Source organism: Dermacentor silvarum, chromosome 1 (assembly GCF_013339745.2).
Source record: "Dermacentor silvarum isolate Dsil-2018 chromosome 1, BIME_Dsil_1.4, whole genome shotgun sequence".
Classification (NCBI taxonomy): domain Eukaryota; kingdom Metazoa; phylum Arthropoda; class Arachnida; order Ixodida; family Ixodidae; genus Dermacentor; species Dermacentor silvarum.
Genome location: NC_051154.1, coordinates 300,252,827 through 300,278,610, shown reverse-complemented (window position 1 = coordinate 300,278,610; position 25,784 = coordinate 300,252,827). Strand labels below are relative to the sequence as shown.

The 25,784-nt window shown below is 46.2% G+C and overlaps 1 protein-coding gene across 1 annotated transcript in view; it reads right to left on the bottom strand.

Moving 5' to 3' along the window:
* Positions 1 to 25,142, bottom strand: part of LOC125942986 (TNF receptor-associated factor 6-B-like) — a 172,855-nt gene extending 147,713 nt beyond the window's left edge. Inside the window, exon 1 of the mRNA XM_049661274.1 lies at positions 25,045 to 25,142. Coding sequence (XP_049517231.1) covers positions 25,045 to 25,096 — 52 coding nt within the window. The 5' untranslated portion in view covers positions 25,097 to 25,142. The remainder of the gene's footprint in view (positions 1 to 25,044) is intronic.
* Between the last annotated feature and the right edge of the window lie 642 nt (positions 25,143 to 25,784).

Genomic DNA, 25,784 nt, shown 5'->3' with positions numbered 1-25,784 from the left:
ATGTCGGAAGAGTCTCCATCCCACAAGAGGCCTTCGTCGATTTTACTCGTCGCGCGTCCAGAGGGGGCCAAAGACGACGTGTCCTACGTGTCCAGCAAATTGACCATAGAGGGCGTCCTCCCAGACAACGGGGACCTTGAGGTCAAGCCGTGGACAAAGGGCGACGAACGCGCTCGCAACAGCTGCGTATGGCATCGTAGGACACTGTTGCCGAGGGCCGAGTGCGACCTGCTTGCTGAGATGGGTGTCACAGACACCGTGTCTCCGTGCAACACCAAGCAAGTGTTATGCCCCGTGCAACGAGCCAAGCACCAGGCGGTACTCGCATCGAGGGGCGCTGGGCATCTGCAGATATACAGGTACAGTTGATTTTGTTGTTCAGTATATAATATAGCCGTTTCCAAATCCCTTTGGAAAGGCCCAATAATTTATTTTATACTATAGCCAAATCACATTTATGGCTTGTTTTGTTTCACGAAGAGAAAGCAATCAGTTTATTATTTTTACAGAGTTCTACAAAGAAGGAATAGCTGAAATTATAGCAGGTAATAAAGGGCGATTTAGCCAATTAATCAGAAGGTTTTGCGTAGTAACACGACTGATGGGCGAATTTGTACATGTTGCAACGCGTTAGGCTGCCAGAAGGTCGTTACATGATTGTATTAAATTAACTGTTATCGCAGTACACTGAATATTTGCTCAGTGAATTTTTTAACTTAAGCAAATGTTACACGTTTCTGAAACTTGAAGGCGAAAGCCAGCCACCTGTGAAAGAAGACGAACGCACGAGCAGTAGCAGGAGCGCGAGGGCCAGTATTGGAACGCTTGCATGATAAACGGTATCGCAGCCTGCTGTGGAAGACGACGTCGAAAGCGCGATCAGTGGCACGAGCTCGTCTCTGTGACCACGTGACGTGTGCAAGCTGGCACGCACTAGGCACAACCTTAGTAACCCCGGACCGTGGAATAGCTGTGGCTTCAGTCATTCTGCTTCCCGCCACCGAGCGTGACGGTTCGTGGGATCATGGCCTCTTCAAGGGCAGCTACAGCGGTCACTTTTGGCCGCGGTAACAGGACCAATGAAAACGATAACGAATACCCGTTTATTCTGCCTCAACTGCCCCAAGGATGAGTGGCGATTAATACCGTGTTTTTGCACGGTGATGTGCGTGCCAGACCCTACAAGGTGGAGGATTTCAGGGACGCCCTGCTGCCGACAGGCTTGATGCCTGAGGTGCTATGCATAGGGGCGTACCAGATTAACCACGTCTGGGCGGTAACCCTCAAGGATGCGACCGCCACAAAACGACTGGTGGCACTGAAGGAACTGCAGGTGAAGGGACGACGGTGCGTCATCATCGACCCGCAGGACCAGCAGGTGAAGCTTAGGCTGCACTGGCTACTGTACGGCGTGGCCGACGAGGACATCCGGACGGCGTTCGCGGCTTTCGGGAAGGTGGAGGAGGTAAGCCGGGAGAGGTGGCGCGTCCAAGGCACTGGGGACAAGACGTCAACCACCAGGACCGTGCTGCTCAAGCTCAAGAGCGGTCTCAAAGTAGAGGACCTTCCTCATCAGGTCCGCGTCGGCGGAGAGCTCGCTTTGGTGGTCGTTCCCGGGCGGCCTATGCAGTGCTTGCGCTGCCAGGGCACTGGGCACGTCCGGCGAGAGTGTAAGGTGCCGCGCTGCTCCCGTTGCAGACGTTTTGGGCACGTCGAAGCCGACTGCGTGAAGACCTACGCTACAGCGACAGGCCCAGCAGTGAGTGAAGCGGCAGCCGAACAGCTGATGGACGCAGTCGAGGCTGAAGACGCCGCTAAGGGAGCCGGAGACCAAGTGCCGCCAGCGAAGACAAGTACCGTGACAGTGCCGGAGGGCGCTGAAGCCAAGGTGGTCGAAGCTGCTGAGCAAGTGACTGGGCCGGCACGGGTCGACACGGAAGCTGTCCTTGCAAATGAAGGTGCAAGTGAAGGCGAAAGCGATGACGATGAATCAGAAATGGAACAGAGCGAGGCTGCCAACGACGGGGACCGGGCTGCTAGTCTAGGTGCAACCTTCAAGCGCCCCCGAGACGACGCCGGAGACCAGGACAACGCAGCATCCAGCACCGGGGACGGGCCGCCGACGAAAGCGCCTCTTGGGAGGCGTGCGGGTTTCAAACCCAAACCGAATGTTCCGCCCGAGAGAAGGCCTGGGGACAAAGCGCAGCACACCATCAACAACGCCGGGAAGCCGGGCGGCTCCGGAGGTGGCTAGCCGACGGCTAGTCGTGAAAGGTAAGCACCATGCTCCGGGCCTACCTCATTCTTTAGTACAGCATGGCTCCTGAACCAACACTGAGTATTGCCACACTAAACGTGAGAGGCTTGGCGGCTAGCCGTAGGCAAAATCAAGTCCTACGGTTGGTCACTGACCACGACATAGATGTTTTAGCTCTCCAGGAGACCAAGGTAGACGGGGAGGAGGAGATCGGGAGCATGGTGCGGCGTTTCACGACTAGATATTATGCGGTCGTGAGCCACGCGGTAGGGACGTCCGCCGGATGCGTCCTGTTTGTTAAGAAGTTGCCAAACCTTGTAGTACAAAGTGTGTTTTCATGTCAATCCGGAAGGATCGTATTTTGCGATTTTGTTTTTTGTGAAGTTCAATTTCGAGTTATATGCATATATGCGCCAAATGGTGTAGAAGAACGTGCTTTATTTTTTTCGAAACTTTTTTCAGTTTATTAGCAGTGAAAAGTGCATGCTTTTGTTGGGGAATTTCAACTGTGTTTTGAGTGCTCGAGATAGATCCAATAATGCTGGTATCCGCGATAAAAGCAGTCGTATATTGTCTAGGCTGATTAGTGAAAGTGAACTAGATGATGTATGTGAGAGACTTGAGGGGGAGCGGGAAGTGATGTTTACGCGATTTCAAGGCAGTAGCCATGCGCGGTTAGACCGCTTGTACATGTCACAGGACATGATTCCAAAGTGCCACAGTTATTCTGTTGCACCTGTGTCGTTCTCAGATCACTGCTTGGTGATGTGTACCATAGGAATGAAGAAGAAGAGTCAATCTTTTATCTGGGACCAATGGAAAATGAATGCCTTACTACTAAAAGACGCGCCATTTCTAGACGCAATTCATGAGGCCGTTATGGAAGTAAGCGATGAATGTATTGAAACAATAGCAGAGAAATGGGAAGGGTTCAAACAGAAGGTAAAAATGAAAGCAATAGAAAGATCGAGCTGCTTAAAGTTTGAGAGGGAAATGAAAGAACGAGATTTACGAAATATACTTAATCAGCTGATAGCGCTGGAGTGCGAAGAGCCAGGGGCATATAAGCAAGATATGCGAACCATCAAAGAAAAAATCGAACAGTTGGACAAAGAACGCTATCAAGGGGGCGATTGTGCGTGCAAGAGCAAACGCATTAGTCGCGGGGGAGACGCCCACCAAAAGGGCGCTTGGACTTGAAAAAGCTCATGGTCGACGTAATCAGGTCGATAAGATCTCGTGGAATGGCACACTCGTCGACGATAATAAGAGCATAGGCCGAGCGTTTTTAGAGTATTACCAGTCACTGTTTGCATATCAAGAAGCCAATGAAGAGGAGTTCAAAAGGGTCTTTCTCAGTCGCATGCGGCGATTATGTGACGACACGAAGGACCTATTAGAAGGCAGTATAAGAGAACACGAAGTCGAAAAAGCAATACATGATTTGAACAATGGCAAATCACCCGGACCTGATGGTCTGAGCGCGTGTTTTTATAAAGCCTTCAACAAAGAACTGTCGCCCCTGTTGACAGACCTGTTTAACGCTGCGTATGTGAACAAAGCTTTGCCGCCTTTATTTGGTAAAGCGCATACCATCTTGATACCTAAGAGTGACAAAGCGGAGAAACTTAGGCTTGTGACATCTTATAGGCCGATATCTTTAACCAATGTCGACTATAAGATTTTCATGAAGGTTTTGGCAGCCAGACTTCAAAGCGTCATCAAAGAAATAGTTGCAGACCACCAAACGTGTGGGATCAAAGGGAGGTCAATTTTTTCGAATATTCACACGATGCGGTGCGTGCTCGAGTGCTGTGACATCACTTACGACGGCGTCGCAGTGCTCCAGCTTGACCTAGAGAAAGCGTTTGACTGTGTGTCTCATGATATTTTGTTTGCCATTCTGGAACACGTTAATGTGGGTGCCATTATCACTGAGGAAGTGGCGTTGGCGTATCAGAACTGCACAACACGCTTAATTGTGAATAAATCATTGGGGGCCCCATTAACGTCATGCGTTCTGTGCGTCAAGGCTGCCCCCTCAGTCCTCTTTTGTTTGCTATTTACATAGAAACGATGTGTTTGGCGATAATAGAGAATGCTCATATACGCGGTTATAGCTTGGCAGCCACAGAAGTCAAGCTCCTGGCATATGCAGATGATATCGCCGTGTGTTGTACAAACAGAGAAAGTGTAACGGAAACAATACGCGTTGCGAAACAGTTTTGTGATGTGACGGGCAGTAAAGTGAACTGGGGTAAATCCCTCGGTTTGTGGCACGGAGAGTGGTCTTCGGCCCCAGACAACTTTGCTAATCTGAGCTGGGTGAAAACCCCTACCAAGTATCTGGGTGTTCCCTTGGACAGTTACAAACACAGCGAGGAATACTGGACGAACCAAATAAAAGAAACAAGAGAGAAAGCAGACAGGTGGAAAGGCATCAACCTGTCCATTTTTGCAAAGGCAACTGTATGCAATATGTTTTTCATTACGAAGTTGTGGTACGTCATGCAGACGTTGTTTTGTTCAAGGGTAAATGTACAAAGGTTGCATAGAGTGTTCGCCGTTTTTATCTGGGAATCTAGCTGGGAAAGATGTAGCCGAACAAACCTGTTCAGACGGGTGAAGGAAGGGGGGCTGGGCTTGGCGCATCTTTTTGTACGACAGCTTGTCAATAGATTTTTGTTTTTTCGAGATGTGCGTGATCCATTTCTGCGTACGGTATTACAGCTCAGGTTAAGAGACGCCTTGCCGGCACTCATTGTTAGTACTAATAGTATGCCTGGGGCGATTCGCGGCTATCTTAAAGAAGTAGTCGATAGTGTGCGCTTTCTTTCTGTGCGTTTTTCTTTCGATTATCTTTCTGACGTGAAAAGAAAGACATTATATAAAGATGTATGCGACATTGTATTTCCAGTGCCATTGTACAGAGCTGTATACAGTGGAGGAACAGGACAGGATGTTCTGAAACGGGTGAAAAGAATGGAGGTGCCTACTGGCGTTAAAACATTCTTTTTTAAGCTACACACAGGAACACTGTCAGTGAAGACATTCATGGAAGAACGTGGCTTCCTTGTACCATGGGGCTCACACTGCTTGATTTGCAAGCAACCTGAAACAGTAGATCATGTGTTCTTGCATTGCTGGGAAGGGGTCTACTTCTGGGACGTCCTAAAACGGACAATCAAGAAGGAGTTTCCGTTGAATCTGCACGGGATCAGGTACCTAGCGATAAAGAATGAGGACGGGGTACCATACGATTTAATCATGCTCCATGGCCTCCACTGTTTATGGCGGGCACGGATGGCTGGGTACCATTGCGACCCAGACGCTAGGCCGGCTCGTATTTATTTTCGAGACAGTATGTCTCGGTTCATTGAAATAAGGAAAACACAAGAATGTGTACCCGATTGGCTGTCGAGGATAGAACCTCTGACAGCATTAAAAGAATTTTAATTCGACAACGCCAGTCCATGTTGGACTGATGGCTTTCATGTTTTCCAATATGTTTTCCAATATGTTTTGTAGTTATGCTTTTTGAGATTTTGTTCTGTACATTGTCAAAGACCGGCAATAAATAAAAAAAAAAGCTGTGGCTTCAGCCTATAAGCGTGCTCGTCTCATACCGCAGAGGCCTGGGTTCGATTCCCGCCCGCGCCGTAATGTACCAAATTTTCTTTCCAACGCCACTGATTTACTTTTTTTTACAGGAAGCTCCCTGAGAAATGTGACGTCAATTCGAGCATTTTTAGACGTGGCTTTACTCTTTGTGGCGGCGGCCATTTTGTCAATGCCCAGTTTCGCCAAGGTCACCGCTAGGTCCCCGCCAAGGGCAGTGCCAACATAGACGCCTAAGGCTTTTTCGCCTTAATAAAGAAATCAGTCTCCAGGGGCGCCATGATCAAATACTGGCATGATTTTTAAACGAATGTCTCATATGCACATTTTAAGCCATTCTGACGCATGCATTAGCCGGTGCAACCAGGTGCGGTTAACAAGCTGGTTAATCTCTGCGTTCATCGTTAAAATGTTCGTACGCAACTTCCGCGCATGTTGCGGCTTTGCCACGTACGTATACGGGTTTTGAGACTTATAACTAGAGACCGGATTTTAGGGAAATGCCTTTTTTGTTCCTTGCTCTCCTATCACCCCACTTTGATATATGAGCATGAATTAGAGGTTAAGAAGGGCTTTTATAGTGTTTTTATAGTGCCTATAAATGACTATTTTGGCGTTTGTGCTTAAATGCCTATAAATGCCTATTTTCAATATCGGCGCCTATATGAACACTATTTAGCCTCAAGCTTCGCTTTCGAGTGTAGTTAGAGACCATTGTTCATGTTACCGGGCAACATTGACTGTTCGGAACTCTATGGGGTTCAACCTAATCCTTTAGTTCAACCAACTCCCGGCAAACAACTGCTAGCAGCATTGAAATGGGACGCGCCGGCCAACATACGCCGCCGCGCTGACATTGCGCGAGCGGATGGCGAACGCGAAACCGCGGAGAGCCGTCAGGGGAAAGGAGAGTGAATAGCAAAAGAAGAAAGAAAAATGTGATGCGCACACGGCTTTTGTTTTGTTTCGAATTTACTTTTTAAGGTGTTCACCGCCGTAGGGCGTTCCTTCTCGGCGTACGAGATCATTCTCAGTGACAAGAGGCACAATTTTGAATCCAAAAATCTGGAGATGGTGGTAATTTGCTATTGTTTCCACAATCTTCACAGTGATTCTTAGACTACGTTCCGCGTGCTCTCCAAACAGATTTCTTCGAACATGTGCACTTCAAATGGGCCGAAGTGCATTTGGCAGTGTTGGGACGTCTGGCCTGTACAATTCGGATGATGTCATTGTATATGAGAAAATTGCGAAGAGTTGTACCTAACAGTCCTTATGTAAGAACATGCTAATTACTTAATAAATCGTAGTCTCTCTTGCATTTGTTATTTGTCTGTTTTGTTGCGTCTTAATTTAATTGCGTCAGACAGACATAAAATATCGGTATTTTTAAGCAGTATTCCCAGCTTTCAAGTATTCTTTTTCATGCCTGTTTCAGTCTATGCGATGCTCGAGTACAGTGGCCATTGAACATGAATATGAGCAGTGTGCTTCTTGAATCAAGCCAATTGATCGTCATTAGTCCAGCAGTTTTATGGGACAATTGCGCGGCTATGTTCAACTGTTGGCGATTTCTGCCATCATAGACAATTACATTTCTTGTTTTCCTATCGTAGATATAGGCCGCGCACGTCTTCGTTTGAAATTATTTGCATTTATGAAAAAATATTGTGCCTATATTTACGACGTTGGAGGCCTAAAACGTTGTTTTGCCTGCCTATTTTTTGGCGCCTAAAACGCGCTTTTTTAATGCCTAAAGATCCGGTCTCTACTTATAACGTTGATGTGCATCTCATCGTTGACGCTTTGCCGGCGCTATAGCTCTGCTTAAATCCCCCGTTTCCTAAGAGGATAGAGGTCTAAATACATGGAACCGAAGAAATTCTTTTGCTTTTTATATGGTGGACCGAGTTTGATGGTTGTTGCACTTAAATGAAAATGTTAGAATATCCCTACTGCCTGGAGCAGATCCTTCTTAAATTGCAGGAAATTCTTGCAACTGTAGTCACAAGCTAAAGCGATATCGCAACGCCGCAAACTCTGTAAAACACCACTAATTGGCGAGTTTGACTTTTGCTTAACCATCGGAAATACTGGAACAACTTAACACAAGCTATAAATTCACAGAGCGCTGTTGTGCGTTTCACGCAGCCGCACTAATAGAAGTTGTTTACAGACAAGGAAGATTTATTTTTGCTGCAGAGTCATGAATTCATAAACGTTGTGCTTAAACTTTTTATGCACTGGTTCGAAGCAGTCCTTATTTTTTAATTCGGCCCCAGCGCAATCGGTATAGAATTAAACTATCTCCCATAAAAGCAACAACTTCTTTCCTCAATCGTCACGCCCCAGGCAAGCCAGTGAAGGTGAGGATGACTGAGCCCTTCCAGTGGCTTCGTTGTGCGAATTCGGCAATGTCTCTCATCAACGCTAGTTTGGCGGGAGGAAAGTAAAGCGCGCCTTAAACGCAATGACTTGGGTTAAAAAAAAAAGTCACTGTTTCTCCCGAAAGGCGAAGCATCGATTGCGATAGCAAATTAGTAGACAGCTATACGAAGTAAGGATAGCAGTTTTATCGGCCGTATAAAGTTGTCAATATTCGCGTACTAACTAAATAAACAAGCAAGCACGGTGTCAAGCGCGCGCAGGTAAACATGAACCCATCTCGCTCGACGACCGCGGAAACTGTTTAAAACGATGGAATGAGAAAGCGCGCCAGCAGCAGCAGGCAAAGTGACCTGCGCGCTGTCTCGCGTCTCGCTTCAACGCGAACTAAACGTCGAAAGCACAGCGCATAGGAAGTTACCGGCACTAGGCGCATGCACTTTTGCACTTTGTACCAATCGCAGATCGCTTTGAAGATGAGGTCCCCGCGGCGCAAACTTCGGCCACATAGCCGATCGCTTTCAAGATACGGTGTAGCATCCGCAATAGCAGAACGCACCCCCACCCCTACAGTCTCCGCCGACTCCTCCCCGTGCTCGGCGAGCGAACGAAGAGAGGCGCGCTACCGGCCACCTTCCTCTCTCGCGTGCGCGAGATTGAGGTGCGGTTGCCGGCTCACCCTCGCGCGCTTTCACTCGCACACACAGCGTTCGGCGCGCGGCGATGGTTTATTCGCCGTTGGACTTTATACGGAACCTCACGACGACAGCGACGGCGACGGCAAAAATGCGCTTGGAGTGTCCATATAATTGCTATCGCAATAAAAGAAAAACCTAAAGAAAGAGAAGGTCATATGCGCGAAGGGGAACCCGCCCACAAGTTGGGCGCCTTGTGCGTTCACCTTTATTTAGAGCCAAGTATTGCTATTCGTCTATTCTTTCCATGGTATTTTTCGACAGGCATTGACTCCGCGACTGATGTCTAGTCTCATGGCGGCTAGACCATATCGGTTTGTTTGATAGCAATGGTGTATTAACGGTTCTAGCCTATGGTTTAGTATTACTACCTTCATACACCGTCATGAGCGAGCACGTGTAGAAAGACGTGCTTGCAGAACTTAATATAGCCACAGAGCAAAAAAAATAATAGGATCCCATGTATGTTCGCCTTAGTGCTACTGTGTATACGATGCCGCTGGCTTCTGCTGCAAAATAAATAATGTAAGAATAAAGAAAGGAAAGAAACGAATAAAACAAACCTGTATTGAGACCCTTTTTGTCCGACAAAGCGCCTGTGCCGACATTCCACTGAGTCACAGAAGGCCGGGGTATCAAATGATGAATTCAAGGCATTAGACCTTTTTTGTAAGAATACCAAAATTGCGCACAAAATCGAATGGATAGAAACTGTGGCGCACGAAAGTGTTAAGAAGGCGATTAAAGCTCGTGGCATGCAATACAGTGATCACATTGCACTGGGGACGTATTATTTAACATAGTGCTTTTATCTATACTTTTTACTTCTTTTTTATTGGTTTGAATGAAGTCGTACCTGCATGAAAAAAATCGAAGACAAGAATCAAAAAGTATAATGTCGCTCCTCGAGCACTTTATGGTCGCGGCTTAACATCAAGCTTGTAACAGAATGGAAAATATTTATTGTTGTCACACAGAAAATACTTTTTGGCTATCTATAAACCTCTTCAGTGTCTTTTCTTATTCAGATCTTCCTACACAGCCGCTGCACTTGAAGAACTAAGAATACTATATTCTGCACATCGCCATGTCCATATTATTGGCACGGTAAGCAACCACAACTCAGCCGCGATAACTGCAGGAACTATTTTTCATCTTTCCAGAATGGATGATGACATCGTCAGTTTTTTTTTTTTTTTTGGAAGGCACTATTTACTTATAATAAAGCGTGAAACGTTTCATCGGAAGAGTTGCAGCGTTCCGCGAAGAGTTGTTTGATGAGTGTGAGTTTCAAAAGCAGTTTTCAATGTCGTCATGCATTTTCCACGCAGTTGGGAGGAGCCGATAACACCTGGTGCTGAAGCTATCGTGAGCATGAATCAGCAGGTTGTCAAGGGTGGCGCAGTGGCTTCTCCCGAGTACAGCGTCGGCGTCCTGGGCTGCAACCCGCACATCCACTCGCGTGACACGCTGCCGTGTGCGTCGACGATGCTGAACTCCATCAAGGCTGAGAGCGACAGCGATACGGACGACGTTTCAACTCCAAGCAGCTTCCTATGGAGGGTATACACACGAGGTAAGACTACCCGATTTACATCAAAAACGCGCAAGGTGTTTATTCACTGCTGCCTTATTCAATAACATTTCCGTTTGTCCGACTGTTGTCGAAAGAGACACTATGTACTGAGTCCAGGTATTTATTCATACTTCGAACGTGTAAGGATTAGCAGCGTAAGCCGGAGTGTACTATGCCTTCAGCAGAGGGGTTCTGGATGCTTCCCCAAATTCAATACAAAACGTTGACCTGTGGAGAGCGTTGTAGGCTGGCGCATTAGCCTCCAATCCCTGGGTATGGAGAGAATGTACCGAGGAAAGAAAATGTGTAAATCTAGCGACTTTATGAAGGAAATTTCTGATTCGGGTATTCCGGGTTTGTCTTCAGTCCCGTACAACTTAAAAAAAAGCACACCATAAAAGTAAAAATTGCGCAACAACTTTACAACTCTGTAACTGAGCAAATCAAAACGATACATTTCTATAGGCAGCCTATATTGAGTCACACGATCTGGACAGTAACAGCGGTAATTACTTATTGTAATTCGAAAGTGAAGTACAAAAGAAAGCGCCGCGCGCTTCTTAACTGTTTGAATTTTCTACTCACTTTTGAACTATTTCATAACCATGGAAAAGACACAACATAACCGAAGCGATAGAAGTGAGTGGAAATTTCCTATAAAGTACATAGTTATAGATGCAAGAGTATCACAATAGAAGCAGAAACAAAACAGGGATACAACAACATTGGAAATATTTAGAAAAAGAAATAGAACAAACAAGGTAACTTAGCAATTAAGCTATTGGAGAAGAACCTTGCTGGTGAACATTGCGCATGCTCAGTCCTACATTGTCCTGATGCGCGCTAGCCCGAAGTCAACTCAGCGACTTTGCGTGAGCCCAGTCACTTTACCATCTGGTAGTCAATGATGCTCTTAGGGAAACAGTAGCATCCTGTGAAAATTACGAGTCACTGTCATACTGTTCGCAAAACTGTGTGAGAAAGGGAAATTCCACCACACTGTAGCACAAAGCTATGCAAAAGAAACCCACACGGGTTTCTTAGAAATAAAGCTTCGGAGTCGAAGAAAAGCTAGTTCGTCCTGGTACGAGGATTGACCCCGGGGCCAATGCCAATGCCTTTCCGTGGCGGTCGCGATTCCATCTGAGCTAACCAGGAGGATACGGACCACGGCCACCAGATCGCAGCACGAGGACGAACGAATCAACAACTCCAAGTACATGGACACTTTGAAGCGACGTGCTACAGCCTGGTGGATGACAATTTTCTCTTTCGTAAATTTTTCTCTACTTTGCAGGCTTCCGCACAACTGATTTGCCATCTCAGCAAAGCTATTCAACACCAAATTGTGTTCCTCTTAAAATATATTACAGCTTGCTCAAAGCATTAGTCGCAGCGTTTTATTTCATCGCCCACGTTCAGATACGAGATTGTTCGAAGTAAGTAGAGGAGTATACGTACTGTCCGGTTTTCAAGTATGCTGGTGTTGTGTATTACAAGCCCCGTCTCTTCTAGAATTAGTCTCCAGTGCTTCTTTATCACTTCACTATTCTTTGGGCAAAACTTCTTCATTGAAAAAACTTTCTTTGCAAGAAAAGTAATAGATAAATTTCCACTTTACTCCTTTTAAAGTCATGGAAGGCATGATGGGTACTCTGAAATATATTCGATGAACTGTTCAGAAGACGTCATTAGCAGCTTCAGAAAAGCAAAAATCCTAAAAAGCTGTGTTTTTAATATACTGTAAGAATTTTTCTATTTTCTGTGTCGGCCTGACGTAATCCTTGCAGTTAGCGTCATTGATCCTCGTCCTGACTCAATCACACGCAATCGCATCCTTCCTCTTCTACCAGGTTCGTCTCGCCCAGGGTAGCCGGCGGTACCGCGGTGTACGCACGGATCGCACACAATGGCGGCAGCATCAATTCGCTCGTCATCTCGTGCAGCGTTTTACTTCTGCCTGTCGTCTACTCGGCAGCACTGTTATCTCGGATGTTGCGGTAGACCAGATCTCTGTTCTGCAGGTGCTGGTCTACTTGGGCATATAGTGGGCATATAGTCAGCATATAACCAGCATATTTCTTCCGTAAATTTTTGAACTCTTTCAATGTATTTGTGTGAATGTAGTATTGTTATGTGTTTCAAATACAGTATATTCTGATTAAAGAGTGTAGCTGAGTTGATTCCATGAGCACCATTTTAGTGGAGGATGGCCATGGCCCAATTTTAATCAGCCCTGTGCTCTAATTTGTTTCCCACTGTCATTCTGTCTCTTGTTTTTTATAAGCTACTGGCAACAGCAGCTACCGGAAACAAGCCAGTTTAAAGGCAACAACGTGATGTTGATGATACTACATCATCACGTACATGCCATGTGAAACACGTAAGTTTGTTCGAGTGCTCGGCGGCGATATACTGAACTAGAAGCTAATTAATTCACGCTAGCATTCAGTCCGCCAGAGTTTCACTAAAGAGTTTTCTGCAAAGAATTCTTTGGGCCAAGTGTACCAAAGCACCAACACAGGATCGCATACGGAAACAAAGAAATCAGAGCAGTACCAAATCTACGGATAACTACGGAAGCTTTCCTCATCATACCATCTTATGCAGTAACGCACACATACACACAAATACGTATATAAAATATTTACATGTGCACACGTTCATTTTTTCGCAATAGCTTTCATTAAATGTTCATACCTTCTTTTATTTCAATTGTGATTTTCGCTTGATAGATCTTCAATCCAAAGCATCCTGTAACTTCTTTTTAAGGCGATAATTTTAAGGGCCCCGTGTAGCAGAAAATTCGGTGTCGGCCACCGCCGCCAGCGACGTGTTCCGCGAAAAAAAATCATCCCGAACCATTACCACGCAGGCCCTCTACGTGGCGCAGAGGGGTTACTGAATTAATTGAATTTCTAAAAGTAAAATGCGTAAGAAAATTCGTAAAGTCTGATTTACACACAACCTAAATACATGACACGTCGGATTGTAATTTGAATACACGAAAAAATAATTTCAATACACGAGAAAACATACTTCCGTTACGTGGAAACTCAAACACAAACCCATTTTTCCTCGCTTATGGGAATATGAACCATTGATGAGTCACTGCTTGTAGCTTCTGCCTTACAGTGGTATCAGACATTGCTCTGCCCTGCACAGCCACCAGGATCGGCCCACCATTGTTTTCTACTGGGTCCCATGGCGCAGAAAATCCGGTGTCGGCTTCAACGGCGCCCGATAGTGCTATCGCGTTCCGCTCTTAAAGGCGAAGCTTAAGCGTACTCCAAATTTTTTCGTCGTCGACAGCTATAAGATTCGCGCGCCCAATTTTGTATACGTAAATTGTTGCTATGCGACGCGCCTGACCCGCAGAGCTAGTAAGCCAGTACTGTTATTCAGCATTAACCCTCTCAGCCTAGATTTTTTTAGCGAGCATAAATTCGTTTTCTTAATTCTGAATTGATTTACTACCGCCCAATAAACACAGAAATATCAATTATATTCCGAGTACCCCATCAGTATAAGTGATGGCTTCATGTCCTAAATCTATGACACCAAGGCTTAGTGGTTGTAAATAGCAATACGAAGTATTTCGAAGTTGCAGATTATTATCCAGTGTTTTATCCATTTAAATGATGGGAAAACTTGCATGATAGTAATCATATAGTGGTTATTGTGCGTGAGAAGACAAAATACATTTCTGTGCGCTCGTTACACACAGCTCTTCATTGCACCTGAATGGGCTCTATCTACTCTCCAAACGAGGTATCCTTCTTAATGTCAAATAATCATGTTGAGCAAACGGAAAGCGCAGAATATATTTTACAGGCGCTATCTCTTTACCGAATACGTACAGTGAACGCCCATTGCGCGCGGTCGCCGCGATGGAGTCCCCCGAACTAGCTTCTTGCGTGAAAGGTAGGGAAATCGCTGAGAGCTGACTATGTGAAATGTGTTATAATGGTGTGCTGTCTCTATAACCAAATGGAACATAACAGAATGAAGCCTCAATGCAAGGATCATACGGTTCACAGCAACCGACTGCGCGTCTGCGTGCATGTCCGTGCACGATGTTTCGCTTTCGCTGCGAGCGCGTTATCGCACCGTGACGTGAGCTTTAGCCGCAACATATGAACATTTGACAGCACACAAGCAACCATTGCTGCGTGGACGCTATCACAGCTCTTCAAAAATAATTTCGTGATAACTATAAGGACTTCGACAGCGACTTGTGATGTGCCATCGGGACGATTCAATCATTGTATTTTTTTTCTAAACGCTTGGATGTTTCAATATCGTTATTTCTCAAGTGGCGTCACACTGTACGTTTGTCGATCTTTTCAGCAAGGAATCTCCCGCTGCGTCTTTTTCTTGATCCAGTACATTCATTGTTTGGTGCTAACACAAAGATGAGCATATGGCATATGCGTTTTTTGAGTGTGCTTCTCACCGTTTCTTTCCATTCTGGTGAGCTTGCCAGTATCTAGCATGAAGAAGTTCCTATATCAAAGCCTCATGACATTAGCCGGGCAGCGCACGCAGGCAGGCGTCTCAGTTGCGCGCTTTCTGCTACTCACCGAACATCGCAGCCCCAACGCCGTATAGCAGAAATCATCCTCGCGGAAGTGCTTGCAACATACCCGAGTTGTAGCCGATGCCTGCTTGCTGGTTCTAAGTTTCGCGATCCAAGTTACACGCGGCTTCTTGGCATGCGGTTACGTGTGAAGGCTTACGCTTCGTTGCGTACGCGTCCGGCACTGTGGTACCGAGCAAGAGCCTACCATGTCGGACACCTTCAAAGGCAGCGACTACATGTTATGGTGCTTTCAAGTGTTATCATGCAGACACCCGAACCGGGAAAACATCCCAACCTAATCACAACCGCAGTGCAGGTGGGACTAAACTTTCGTTTTCAGCTATACCTTCAGCGCTTCCGAAGCAAACGAAGCGGCCGCTGTGTCCACGTGATCCCTCTTACCGCGTCACGCCGACGAAGGCACCAGTTTTTCGAGTGGTGGCGCCCACCCCCAATATTACCCTCCAATCAATGAAGGGACTTGCACACACTATTACTAGGGCGCAACACAACAAGCTATCATCCTTACAAAGGCTGAGTGCTTAAAAAAAACTAAAGTTCCTTGTCTTCTGAAGCTAAACTGATTTATTTATTTATTTATTTATTTATTTATTTATTTATTTATTTATTTATTTATTTATTTATTTATTTTCAATGTCCTCAATCGCCGAGGCTTTGCAAAGGGGAGCGGGTAACATATAAATAAAGAAAAGAACAGAATGAAACGTGCAGCATTATACAGTATTAGAGACAAATTGTAAAAGTGAAATTAAATATAACAGAATGGTACTAAAACAAATATAACTGAATTGAACAGAAATAAGCACATCATGTTATACAATACTAGTGGCAAAATATGAGCGTAACAGAAATTTGGGAAACTGAGAAAAGAAAAAATGAGAGAAAAAAAACGTGCAAAAGCAAAACAAATTGCAGGCATCGCGACACATGTAAAAAAAAAAGAAAGGAGTGGGGAGGAGAGATACATGAGATGATTAAGCAGTGCTATCACATTGCAGGTGCGCAGATGAAGAATGGGAAAAAAGAGAATGATCAGAAATGGCAACAACGCCATCAGGTAGGTGGTTCCAGTTGTTTGATGTGTGCGGTATGAAGAAAAAATAAAATGTGTTTGTTTTGCAAAAAAATGCTTTTAACTTTGTGTTTATGGTCAATCCGGGATGAGCGATAAGTGGGTGGCGGGATAAGCTCGGTACGTAGTGATGAATGGTGGAAGACCTTATGAAAGAGGCAAAGGCGGAAATACTTACGACGTAGTGACAGATATGGCAGTGATAGAGATTGTTTCAATGCTGCAATACTTGCTGTACGATGGTAATTAGAAATAAAGAAACGTGTGGCATTATTCTGAATTAATTCTAGAGACCTAAATAAACTAGCGTGATGAGGGTTCCAGATTGCAGCGGCGTATTCTAACTTCGAGCGCACAAGAGTGGGGCTTTATTGAAGTTACGTCGTAAGTATCCCAATGTGCGGTTAGCACTGTTACTGATCATATAATTATGAGTATTCCATATTATATTGTAAGTAATAGTAACCCCCAAGTACCGGTATGATGATACGTGGTCGAGTTCGATGTCACCTAGTTTGTACGTTGAGGAGCTATCGTACTGCCAAGAAACAGTCATTAGTTTGCAATTGTAAATATTTAAATTCATGAGCCAACTATCGCACCAACTTGAAATGTTATTTAAGTCTTTCTGCGAAATATTTTTATCCTTATCGCTACGTATTTCCCTGTAATGTACACAGTCGTCAGCATACAAATGCACAGAAGAAGAAACCCAGTTAGGCAAATCATTAATGCATATAAAAAACAAAAGTGGGTCTACAACTGAACCCTGTGTTTCTCCCGATGTTACATTTATTTCAGGTGAATTATGACCATTAATTGGGACGTACTGGAGGCGGTTTGTTAGAAAGCATTCGAGCCAAGACAGTATGTTACAGTCGAGATTGAGTGAGGAGAGTTTTAACATTAATAAGGCGTGATTAACTTTTCCGAAGGCCTCCGCAAAGTCCAAAAAATGCAGTCTATCTGGGAGTGTTTGTCAAGTATAGCATGCAGATGATGAATGAACAGAAGTAACTGGGTTTCGCAGGAAAATGCACGCCTAAAACCATGTTGGGCCGATGCAAAAAATGAATTAGATTCTAGAAATTTAGCTATATGTTTCATAAGTTTACACGGAATGCTTGTTAATAAGATGGGCCGGTAGTTGAAAGCGCAGTGTTTATTGCCAGACTTGTGTATTGCAACTACCTTACCAATTTTACAATCGAGCGGCAAGATTCCTTGATCAAGAGACTGCTGAAAGATCTTGTGCAAAAAGAGAGAAGATTATGCACATGTCTGTTTCAGAAACTTTAGGTTTATGTTGTCAGTACCGCATGATGAGGATGTTTTTATGGAATTAATTAAACGCACAATTCCAGCAGATTCAAAAATTATAGGAAACATTCATGGCACACAACTGTGTCAACAGGCACAGTGGTGTTTCCCGAGATATTGGCAGAAAAAACATTGCCAAATAAAAGTGCACATTCAGATGCTGGTAGCTGTTCACCAGACTCATTGTTGATTGAAAGTTCAGTACTTTCGTTAGAATTGATTACGTTCCAAAATTGCTTTGGGTTCCTTGATAAAAGCTCAGGTAATATATGGTTATGAAAATGATTCTTAGCAGTATATACAGCTTCCGTATACTCTGCTTCTGCACTGTGATACGGTTCCCAGCGATCTGAAGTGTTTTGCAACTTGGCCATGTGGAAAAGACGTTTCTTTTTATTAGACAAACGTTTCAGATTCGTGTTATACCATGGCGTTTTTTTGTTGCTTCGTACACGTCGAAGGGACACATGCGCTTTAGTGAGATCAGAGACTAGGTTTCTGAAGAAATCCCAGTTTTCTTGTACACTACGCCTATCAAAGTTAGAATACATGTATCTAAGCATTGAGGCATTTCTTGGTTAACAGCGACAAAATCTGCCTTGCTATAGTCTCGGATATATTTATCTTCCTTAGTTCCACGCGAAAATGACATAGTAATATCAAAATGTAGCAACAAATGGTCACTCACACCAGGAAAATAGGTAATTGGCGATATGAGGTCAGGGTGGGTTGTCAAAACCATGTCTAAGGTATTAGCTGATTCATTAGTTATTCTGGTAGGTTTGTTTACAACCTGCGTAAAGCTAAAACAATCACACAAATCCAAGAAATGTTGAGATTGCTTTAAAAATGGGTGGAGTAAAGGAACACCAGTCTGCCAGCTAATGTTAGGAAAGTTCACATCGCCAAAAAATAGGGGACGAAGGCTACCGGGTTACGGCAGAGCCAAGAAGGTCATGCAATTCATCGACGAATGGTGAAGCATAGTTTAGAGGGCGATAGCATACGCCCAGAATAATCTTCGTGCGTTTACTTGCTATTCCTGCACATACCGTTTCTAGAGCGGACGCAACCTTTATTTGAAAGGAAGGAATTGTTTGAGATACGGCTATCAACACGCCACCACCTTGCCTACTTTCCCTATCACAGCGATACACGTCGTGAGTGCTATTAGTCTGAAAATGTTCTGTACTTTCCACACTTGAGTTCAGCCATGTCTCGGTCAGTATGATTAAATTTGCATTCATCGTGGAAACAACAGAGTTAAGCCGATTCCGGTGTTTCATAACGCTTCTTACGTTGGAAAAAAGAACAGGAAGGTTGAAAAGTACAGAAACATGATTATATCCTACCCCCTGCTGATTGTTACTTGTTAGAATGTTTGGATTGAGCAGAAGGATTTGCAGCTGCGAGTGCTAGTAGCGGGTTCATGGCTACTATCAGACGCCCTATCTTGAATGATACTATCATTTGAGGCGGGAGGTTTATTCTTATGTGTTTGCCTCATCTGCACGCTATCACTTGCGGTGTCATAGATGTAACAGGTGTTTCCTACATACAACTTATCATGCAGAACCGCGAAGGCTGGCGACTCGGGCAATGAACTTGCAAACTCAAATAGGGTTTTCCGGGTAAGTCTTGTGGATAGTGAAAAATCTTCGGTAACGGTAACATTACTACATTTAAACTTTGACCACTGGGAAAGGACTTGTGGCCGGGACTTAAAATGACTGAACTTGAATATAACGGCTCGGTACTTATTTTCTTGGTAGCTACCACCCAATCAGTGCGCACGTTCAATTATATTGTCGTTTAAATTCGGGTCGATATGCTGCATCATTAGGCTTACAATTTTTTCCTCAGTTTGTGCCCATTATTCCTTGCTGTCCGGAACACCATGGAAAATTAAGTTATCACGACGAGCCCTGTCTTCGATGTCAAGGCGTGAGCAGAAAACATCGCCTTTGCGTTCTATGCCTTTCACTGCCTCTTGTGCAAGACTGAGCCTTTTGTTCATAACGTCCATTTTTTCACATTGGGTCTCAACTTTCAATATACGCGCGTTCATTGAAACAAATTTTTCCTCGAACGATTTCTGTGCTGTTGCGACATTGGTCGCAATTTCAAGTTCACCATAGGACAACCTACTCGTCTCAGCTTTTAGTTCCTTTAACATCGTTATCTCTTCATTTTGCCACTCATCAGGACCCGGGTTGCTTTCGACATCCCCACAACACTGCAGTTTGCAAAGTACATGAACAGATTAATCATATGCGCTACGCAGTGCGTGGGGGCACGGTAATAACAAAATATATCTGTTGCTAGTACGCTTAGCGAACAGGGAACATGTGTTACTAACCTGGACGAAGTAACCCGCCGTGGTTGCTCAGTGGCAATGGTGTTGGGCTGCTGAGCACGAGGTCGCGGGATCGAATCCCGGCCACGGCGGCCGCATTTCGATGGGGGCGAAATGCGAAAACACCCGTGTACTTAGATTTATGTGCACGTTAAAGAACCCCAGGTGGTCCAAATTTCCGGAGTCCCCCACTACGGCGTGCCTCATAATCAGAACTGGTTTTGGCACGTAAAACCCCATAATTTTTTTCTGGACGAAGTAGAAATGCCGCAAGAAGCGAAAACGAGCCATGATCCCACAAGCGCTCTTCCCATGCCCACTTAAGTGAGGCGAAGTTCCGATGCTGGTTACAGCTTGCGCAGGGACTGCTTGCTTTGTCGATGCGACTGTCCTGATCCAATGGAGCGATGTGTCTCGAAGGCAATCTCTGAAAGTCACTGGTTGGCGTGACTCGTTCCCACAGTCGCGATCTTCCGGCAAGGGGTGATTCGAAGGTTGTTCTGTAGGTGGCAGATAGATGGGTGACACGTCATAGCACGGGTAAGCAGCGAGACTGGCCACTGCCTGCACGAAGTAGAAAAGCCACAAGAAGCGAAAATGAGCCATGATCCCACAGGCGCTCTTCCCGTGCCCACTTACATGCTTAGGTGAAATCGTATATGGCTAGGCGAAATCGCCAGTATACAGAAAACTATCAGCATGGGCTAGAGCGTCGTTTATGTATAGTTAATGAGCTCGAGTCTTGTAAACATTTTCACGCACATAATAATTGAACAACCGTAAAGCGTCTTGGCACGATTTTATTGCGAACTGTCGTCCATGAGGGCTACGGCAAGATTTCTACCGAGAAATGCACGGCTGGGACTCTCAGCAATCCTCAACGGGCAGGGCCAAGGCGACGCCCACGAGCAGATTTGGGGGTGACGCCGACACCTCGGAGCCGTACCAGCGGCTGAGTGGGCAGGGCTATAGGCTTCTTGATCGCGTCTTTCGGCTCACCCTCGCAGTGTTGTTTGGGAGTCCCTTGCTGGTCGACGGGACATTAGCATCGTTGTCGGGTGGCGGTGCGTCCGAGGCTTTTCTCGTATTTCGAGCCGGCGTGATAGGGAAACCTTCGGAGCAGCCTTCTTCACCGACCGGGTCCTCGTTTTACACGAAGACGGTTCCTTGGCGGGTCTTCCACGCGGCCGCTTGGCAGCCGGGTACTCTTGACAAAGACCAGAGCCACTTTCGGCAGCAGCCTGCTGTCCTAGGGGGGGGGGGGGGGGTAAATTTCTCCTCGGTAGGCTATTTCTTTATTTTTCCGTTGAGGTAGCGCTCGCCGCGATCTCGATGCCTCGGTCCGGCGTCAGAGCTCGCTCGCGACCAGGCTCGCGTCGTCATCGCGTCACCGCGTACCAGGAAACGGCGCCCGCGGCCGAGCCTCGGGGTAAGAGGACGGATGCCTGCAAGTCTCGGTGGCCACTACCGTTTTGCCCGGTCGAGCAAGTCGAGCAGCGTTCGATGCCCCTGCTACCGCCTGTAAAGTGCTGAGCTTCTTGTAAAGTGAAGCTTTCTTTACCTCTTTCCCCCACTTTTTGCGGGTGCGGTTTCCCGCCAACTTTAATCATTGAATATGTGGCACATGGTATGTGCCACTGCTCGAATAATTTCTTTAATACTAACTTGGAGCATTGCAGCATTGGTCCAACTTGGGAGACTTTGTATGTGCTACTAGTATGTGCAGCTCTTCAATGAATCTCTTTGACGCCAGCTTGGATAACTGACCATGTGCCACTGCGTATGGGGCGCACTTCAATGCAATCAGTTTACCCGATTCACACCAACTTGTGTTACTGAGTTAGTGCCAGTGCTTATTGCCGTTCTTCAATGAACCTCTTTGGCGCGAACTTGAGCCACTGGGTATGTGCCGCCTATTCAATGAGCAAAAATACTTTAGGGCAGAAACTGCCCACAAGGGAATTTGTCATATAGTGCGCAGCATTCTTTGTATAGATTGCTTATGAAGCTTATAATTTACCCTTGAAACTAAGGCTGTCATATTTTAAGAGATAAGCAAATGCAAGAAATACCACGCATACTATGACAATCTCGCCAGTAAACTCATTTTTACTATACCACTCTTGTCTTTGCTAAATTTCGTTAGCCCTTCCACTCCGTGATTATGGTTAACGAGTGAAGCTGAAACGTGTGGCCCCGGTGGTTATCACTGGGTTAACCCCGAAGGTTCATTAAAGTATTTCTCAATTATGAGGTTACACATCCGTTCGGCTGCGACGGAGAGAGCGCCGTCACTAAAGGGATGCCCGCAGTCCACCGTAGTCGCTTGCGTTCGATGTCCGAAGTTTGCTCGGCGGCGTGGTTAGCAGCATTCGCCCGCCATTGCCGCTTGCGATTCTTCGAAATTAAATTGCTTCAAAATTTTAATAATACCATGAATGGCTCATATCCGCTTAAGCAATGGCTCGCACCCCCTGAAACGCGGCCTCCCCATTACGACGACAGAAGAGAAGTGACATTCTACGTTGGAATGATGAGCGGCCACGCAGCCAGCTGTGGAAGAGGACGACGACAACGAACGCGGGAGCAGTGGCACGAGCGCGGGCCGAGCACGAGCGCAACCCGAGGGGCGCCAACGAGCCAGCTGCGGAAGAAGACGACGACGCTCAAGCCCATGCTGATGATGATAGTTTTCTGTACACAGGCCATTTCGCCTAGCCTTATATGTTTTCGCCTAGGCATATAAAGCTTCGCTTTAAAAAATGTTGCTGTAGTGTTTTTTTTTTTCTCTCATACTTTGCCGGCCGACGCGCTCGCCTTCGTTCCAACGCGTCCTCTTCAGAAGCTTCTCCCTGTTGTTGCAGACGCAATTCCCTGGTTGCCTGCGTTATACGCGCGTTCCTTGTCCGCGCGAGCACTCGCCTGCGTTCTAACTGCGCCTCGGTAAGGCCAAATCGAAACGCGCCAAGCGTCTCAAAGCGTTCACTTGCCCGCGAGGAATTCCCAAGTGAAACACTCTGTCACTTGTCGATCCATACAATCTTGGCGTAATGGTTTCGATATCGGGCTTCTGAACTAGACGTCGTGTGTTCGAATCCTGCCTGCGGACAATGTTAATGGTGTTTACTTAATCACTTCGAAATCAGTGCTTTGTTTAGAATGATGATTTATACAAAGTCATGAAGCCAGAAGGACGAAGTTAATTAGGCATACAGGGTGTTTCAGCGATCACTTTAAAAATATTTTAAAGGTTGCCTGTGGCAGATATTACAATTCTAGTTCATGAGCTGGTACACTCGAAAAGGCGGACATGCACGAAAAAGTGAAATGCATAATTGACTAAATAACAAAAATTCACTAATTACACGTTTAACTAATTACCTTATGACCCATATTGCAATTTACAAATTCTAGCCGTGGAGTTCGCAAGGCGAATCCACTTGGAACGAATTCTCAGGATGACACCAGTTTCGAGATATTATTTCCCGAAATGTGCGGAGAAATGCAATGGCATTCTAGTTACTTTCTTAACAAAACGTCGCTTTATGCTTTGAAGTACAAAAGTTATGCCAAACTGCATGTGGAACCCACCACGTTTCCGGCAGGCGGAAGTCTGCACCGCCTCGACCAATCCTTCCGACTCCGCATTCCAACAACCGCGCGCGTCGCTCGGCTGCACCGTCTCTTATCTCCACACGGCTCTGACCTTTATGGGCCGTGCATTCGCCGCTCAGTTTCCGTTGAAGCGATAGACCGCACGTACCTTCGCCCGCTGCGGCCTATGGGCTCGCTGCCAGCGTTTTGACAGTCGTTGTCTGCAGTCATTCAGTGTGATCTATTCATGTTTGTTTGTGCGCGCTCAAACCACGCTTGTTCATTCAGTTAGTAATAGTCGGGCCACATATTCCAACGCACGCTACACATGCAATGCTGCCCGGATCGGCAGTGCAGCACTACAGGTGTGTCCCTTCGCACGTGCTGCCCACGGGAAGCTCTTCTCATCAACACCACCGTTTCACACGCGCCTTCTCGTGGTCATCGAGTCTCTCTTCATGTCGGTCTACTTACGCCGCAGCACACCTGCTTACTTAATCAGCTCATGTTTACTACAATTCATATTGCTACCAAAGCCGCTCACCTTACTTCGTATGACATTGCTGTGTTGCTATCGCATTCATTGCTTCGCCCTTAGGGCGAAACTGTGACATTTTTTCATACCCCAAGAGCAACACCGATGCCGACACGAGTGAGGCAATACATCCTTCGCTTGAAAACAGGGCAGCAGGCCCATGGGAAAGCAACCGGCTAATTTTATCAAATAATGCGCCAAATGCGCAAATAAAAGTGTTGTGGATTGCTCGACATGGTGCCGACGGGCACAAACGCGGCGAGCTCTCTATTTCGAGGTGGCTGGACATTGCCATCGGATCCAGATCACTTCAATATGTCCGTGCCGAAGGCACCGTCCGGTCCAGGAGGCCCCACTGCTTCCATGGCGAGGTGGCTCGTCAGCCTGGCGAACAGCTCGGTCACCGTGGCCACCGCATTGTCCAGCAGGTTTGCGCTCGCCGAACAGACCGCTGCGCTGCCCAACTCCTTGCGGGCGTTGTCCAGGTCCTCAAGCAGCGACTGTATGTCCGCGGCCTGGGGAAAGACGCTCGGAGCGCCCTCGCACGCCCAAAAGTAGTTCCTCATGTCCTTGTGGGCGACGCTGGCGTCGCGCTTGGCACACGTCAACAGGTGAAAGGCGCAGCTCTCGCCCACGTGGTCACTCAGGTCCTTCAGCTGACCCGTGTAGTCGCAGCCCTTGCTCGGGCAGTGCACGCGTTTGAAACGCACGTTGTTCGGTATGATCCCGGTCATGCAGAGCGAGAGCATCTCCTTGTCTATGAGACAGACGGTGAAGCCCGACGTCAAGCCGAACGCCCTCTCCTGGCACCTGGGCCAGAGGACATGCAGGCAGGACAGAATGTACAGCTCGCTCTCCACCAGGCCGCACCAGCTACAGAAGCGGGTGGCGAACAGCTCCTCGAGAAACTCGATAGTTCTGTACTCCGTGTGACAGCCGAAACCGGTCACGCGGTACCGAAACTGCTGCCGTGGACCCACAGCCGTGTCGGGCGTCTCTTGCGACGGCACCGCGTCGCCGATCGGCTCCCAACCGTGGTCCGAGCCGAAGTCCGCTGTGGCTTGTTGTCCCGGAGAACCATACATGCCGGCGACTGAAGGTTGGACTGGAATTTAAGTCGGATCCAAATCTCGCACGCTCACTGAACAGCGTGAACACGTCGGCTTCTTTCTTTTCAGTAGCTCATAGTGATGATGATGATGACGGAGTCAACGCCAAAAACACGATCAGTGCCATTCGCTTTATCACATTCCGTATTGGCTTTCTTCTACTTTTTTATTGCAATTATCATTCTTCAGGAACTTCACCCAGTTTCGGTTTGTATCTGACCACTAAAGTGATTCTAACCACTAAAGTGACCGTGACCTCTCAAGTGACTCGTTGTCTACTAGCTTGGATCACTAGGGATGTGCTGGCCGAGTATCCAACTTGCGCCAATGGGTGTGAGTGGAAAACTTTATTGAAGAGAAAAAACAACGCAAAAGAAAAGGCGGCCTAAAGGTGGGGTCCTTGCGGTGTCTATTCTTTATTATGTAATAATACAACGTGAACGAAACATTGAAAAATTATTACGAAATTTATGCAGCAGGCACTTCGCTGAGTGCTCACGTTCAAAGTTAAATGGTTGCTAGCCTTCTTTCATTTATTTTAAATAAAGTTTTCATTCACTCATTCACTCTCAGGGTTTATTAAGCGAATGAGAAGAATTAGGTGCAATATGTTAGACTGAGAGAGAGAAAGAGAAATAACTTTATTTTGCCGGAAATGTGGTTA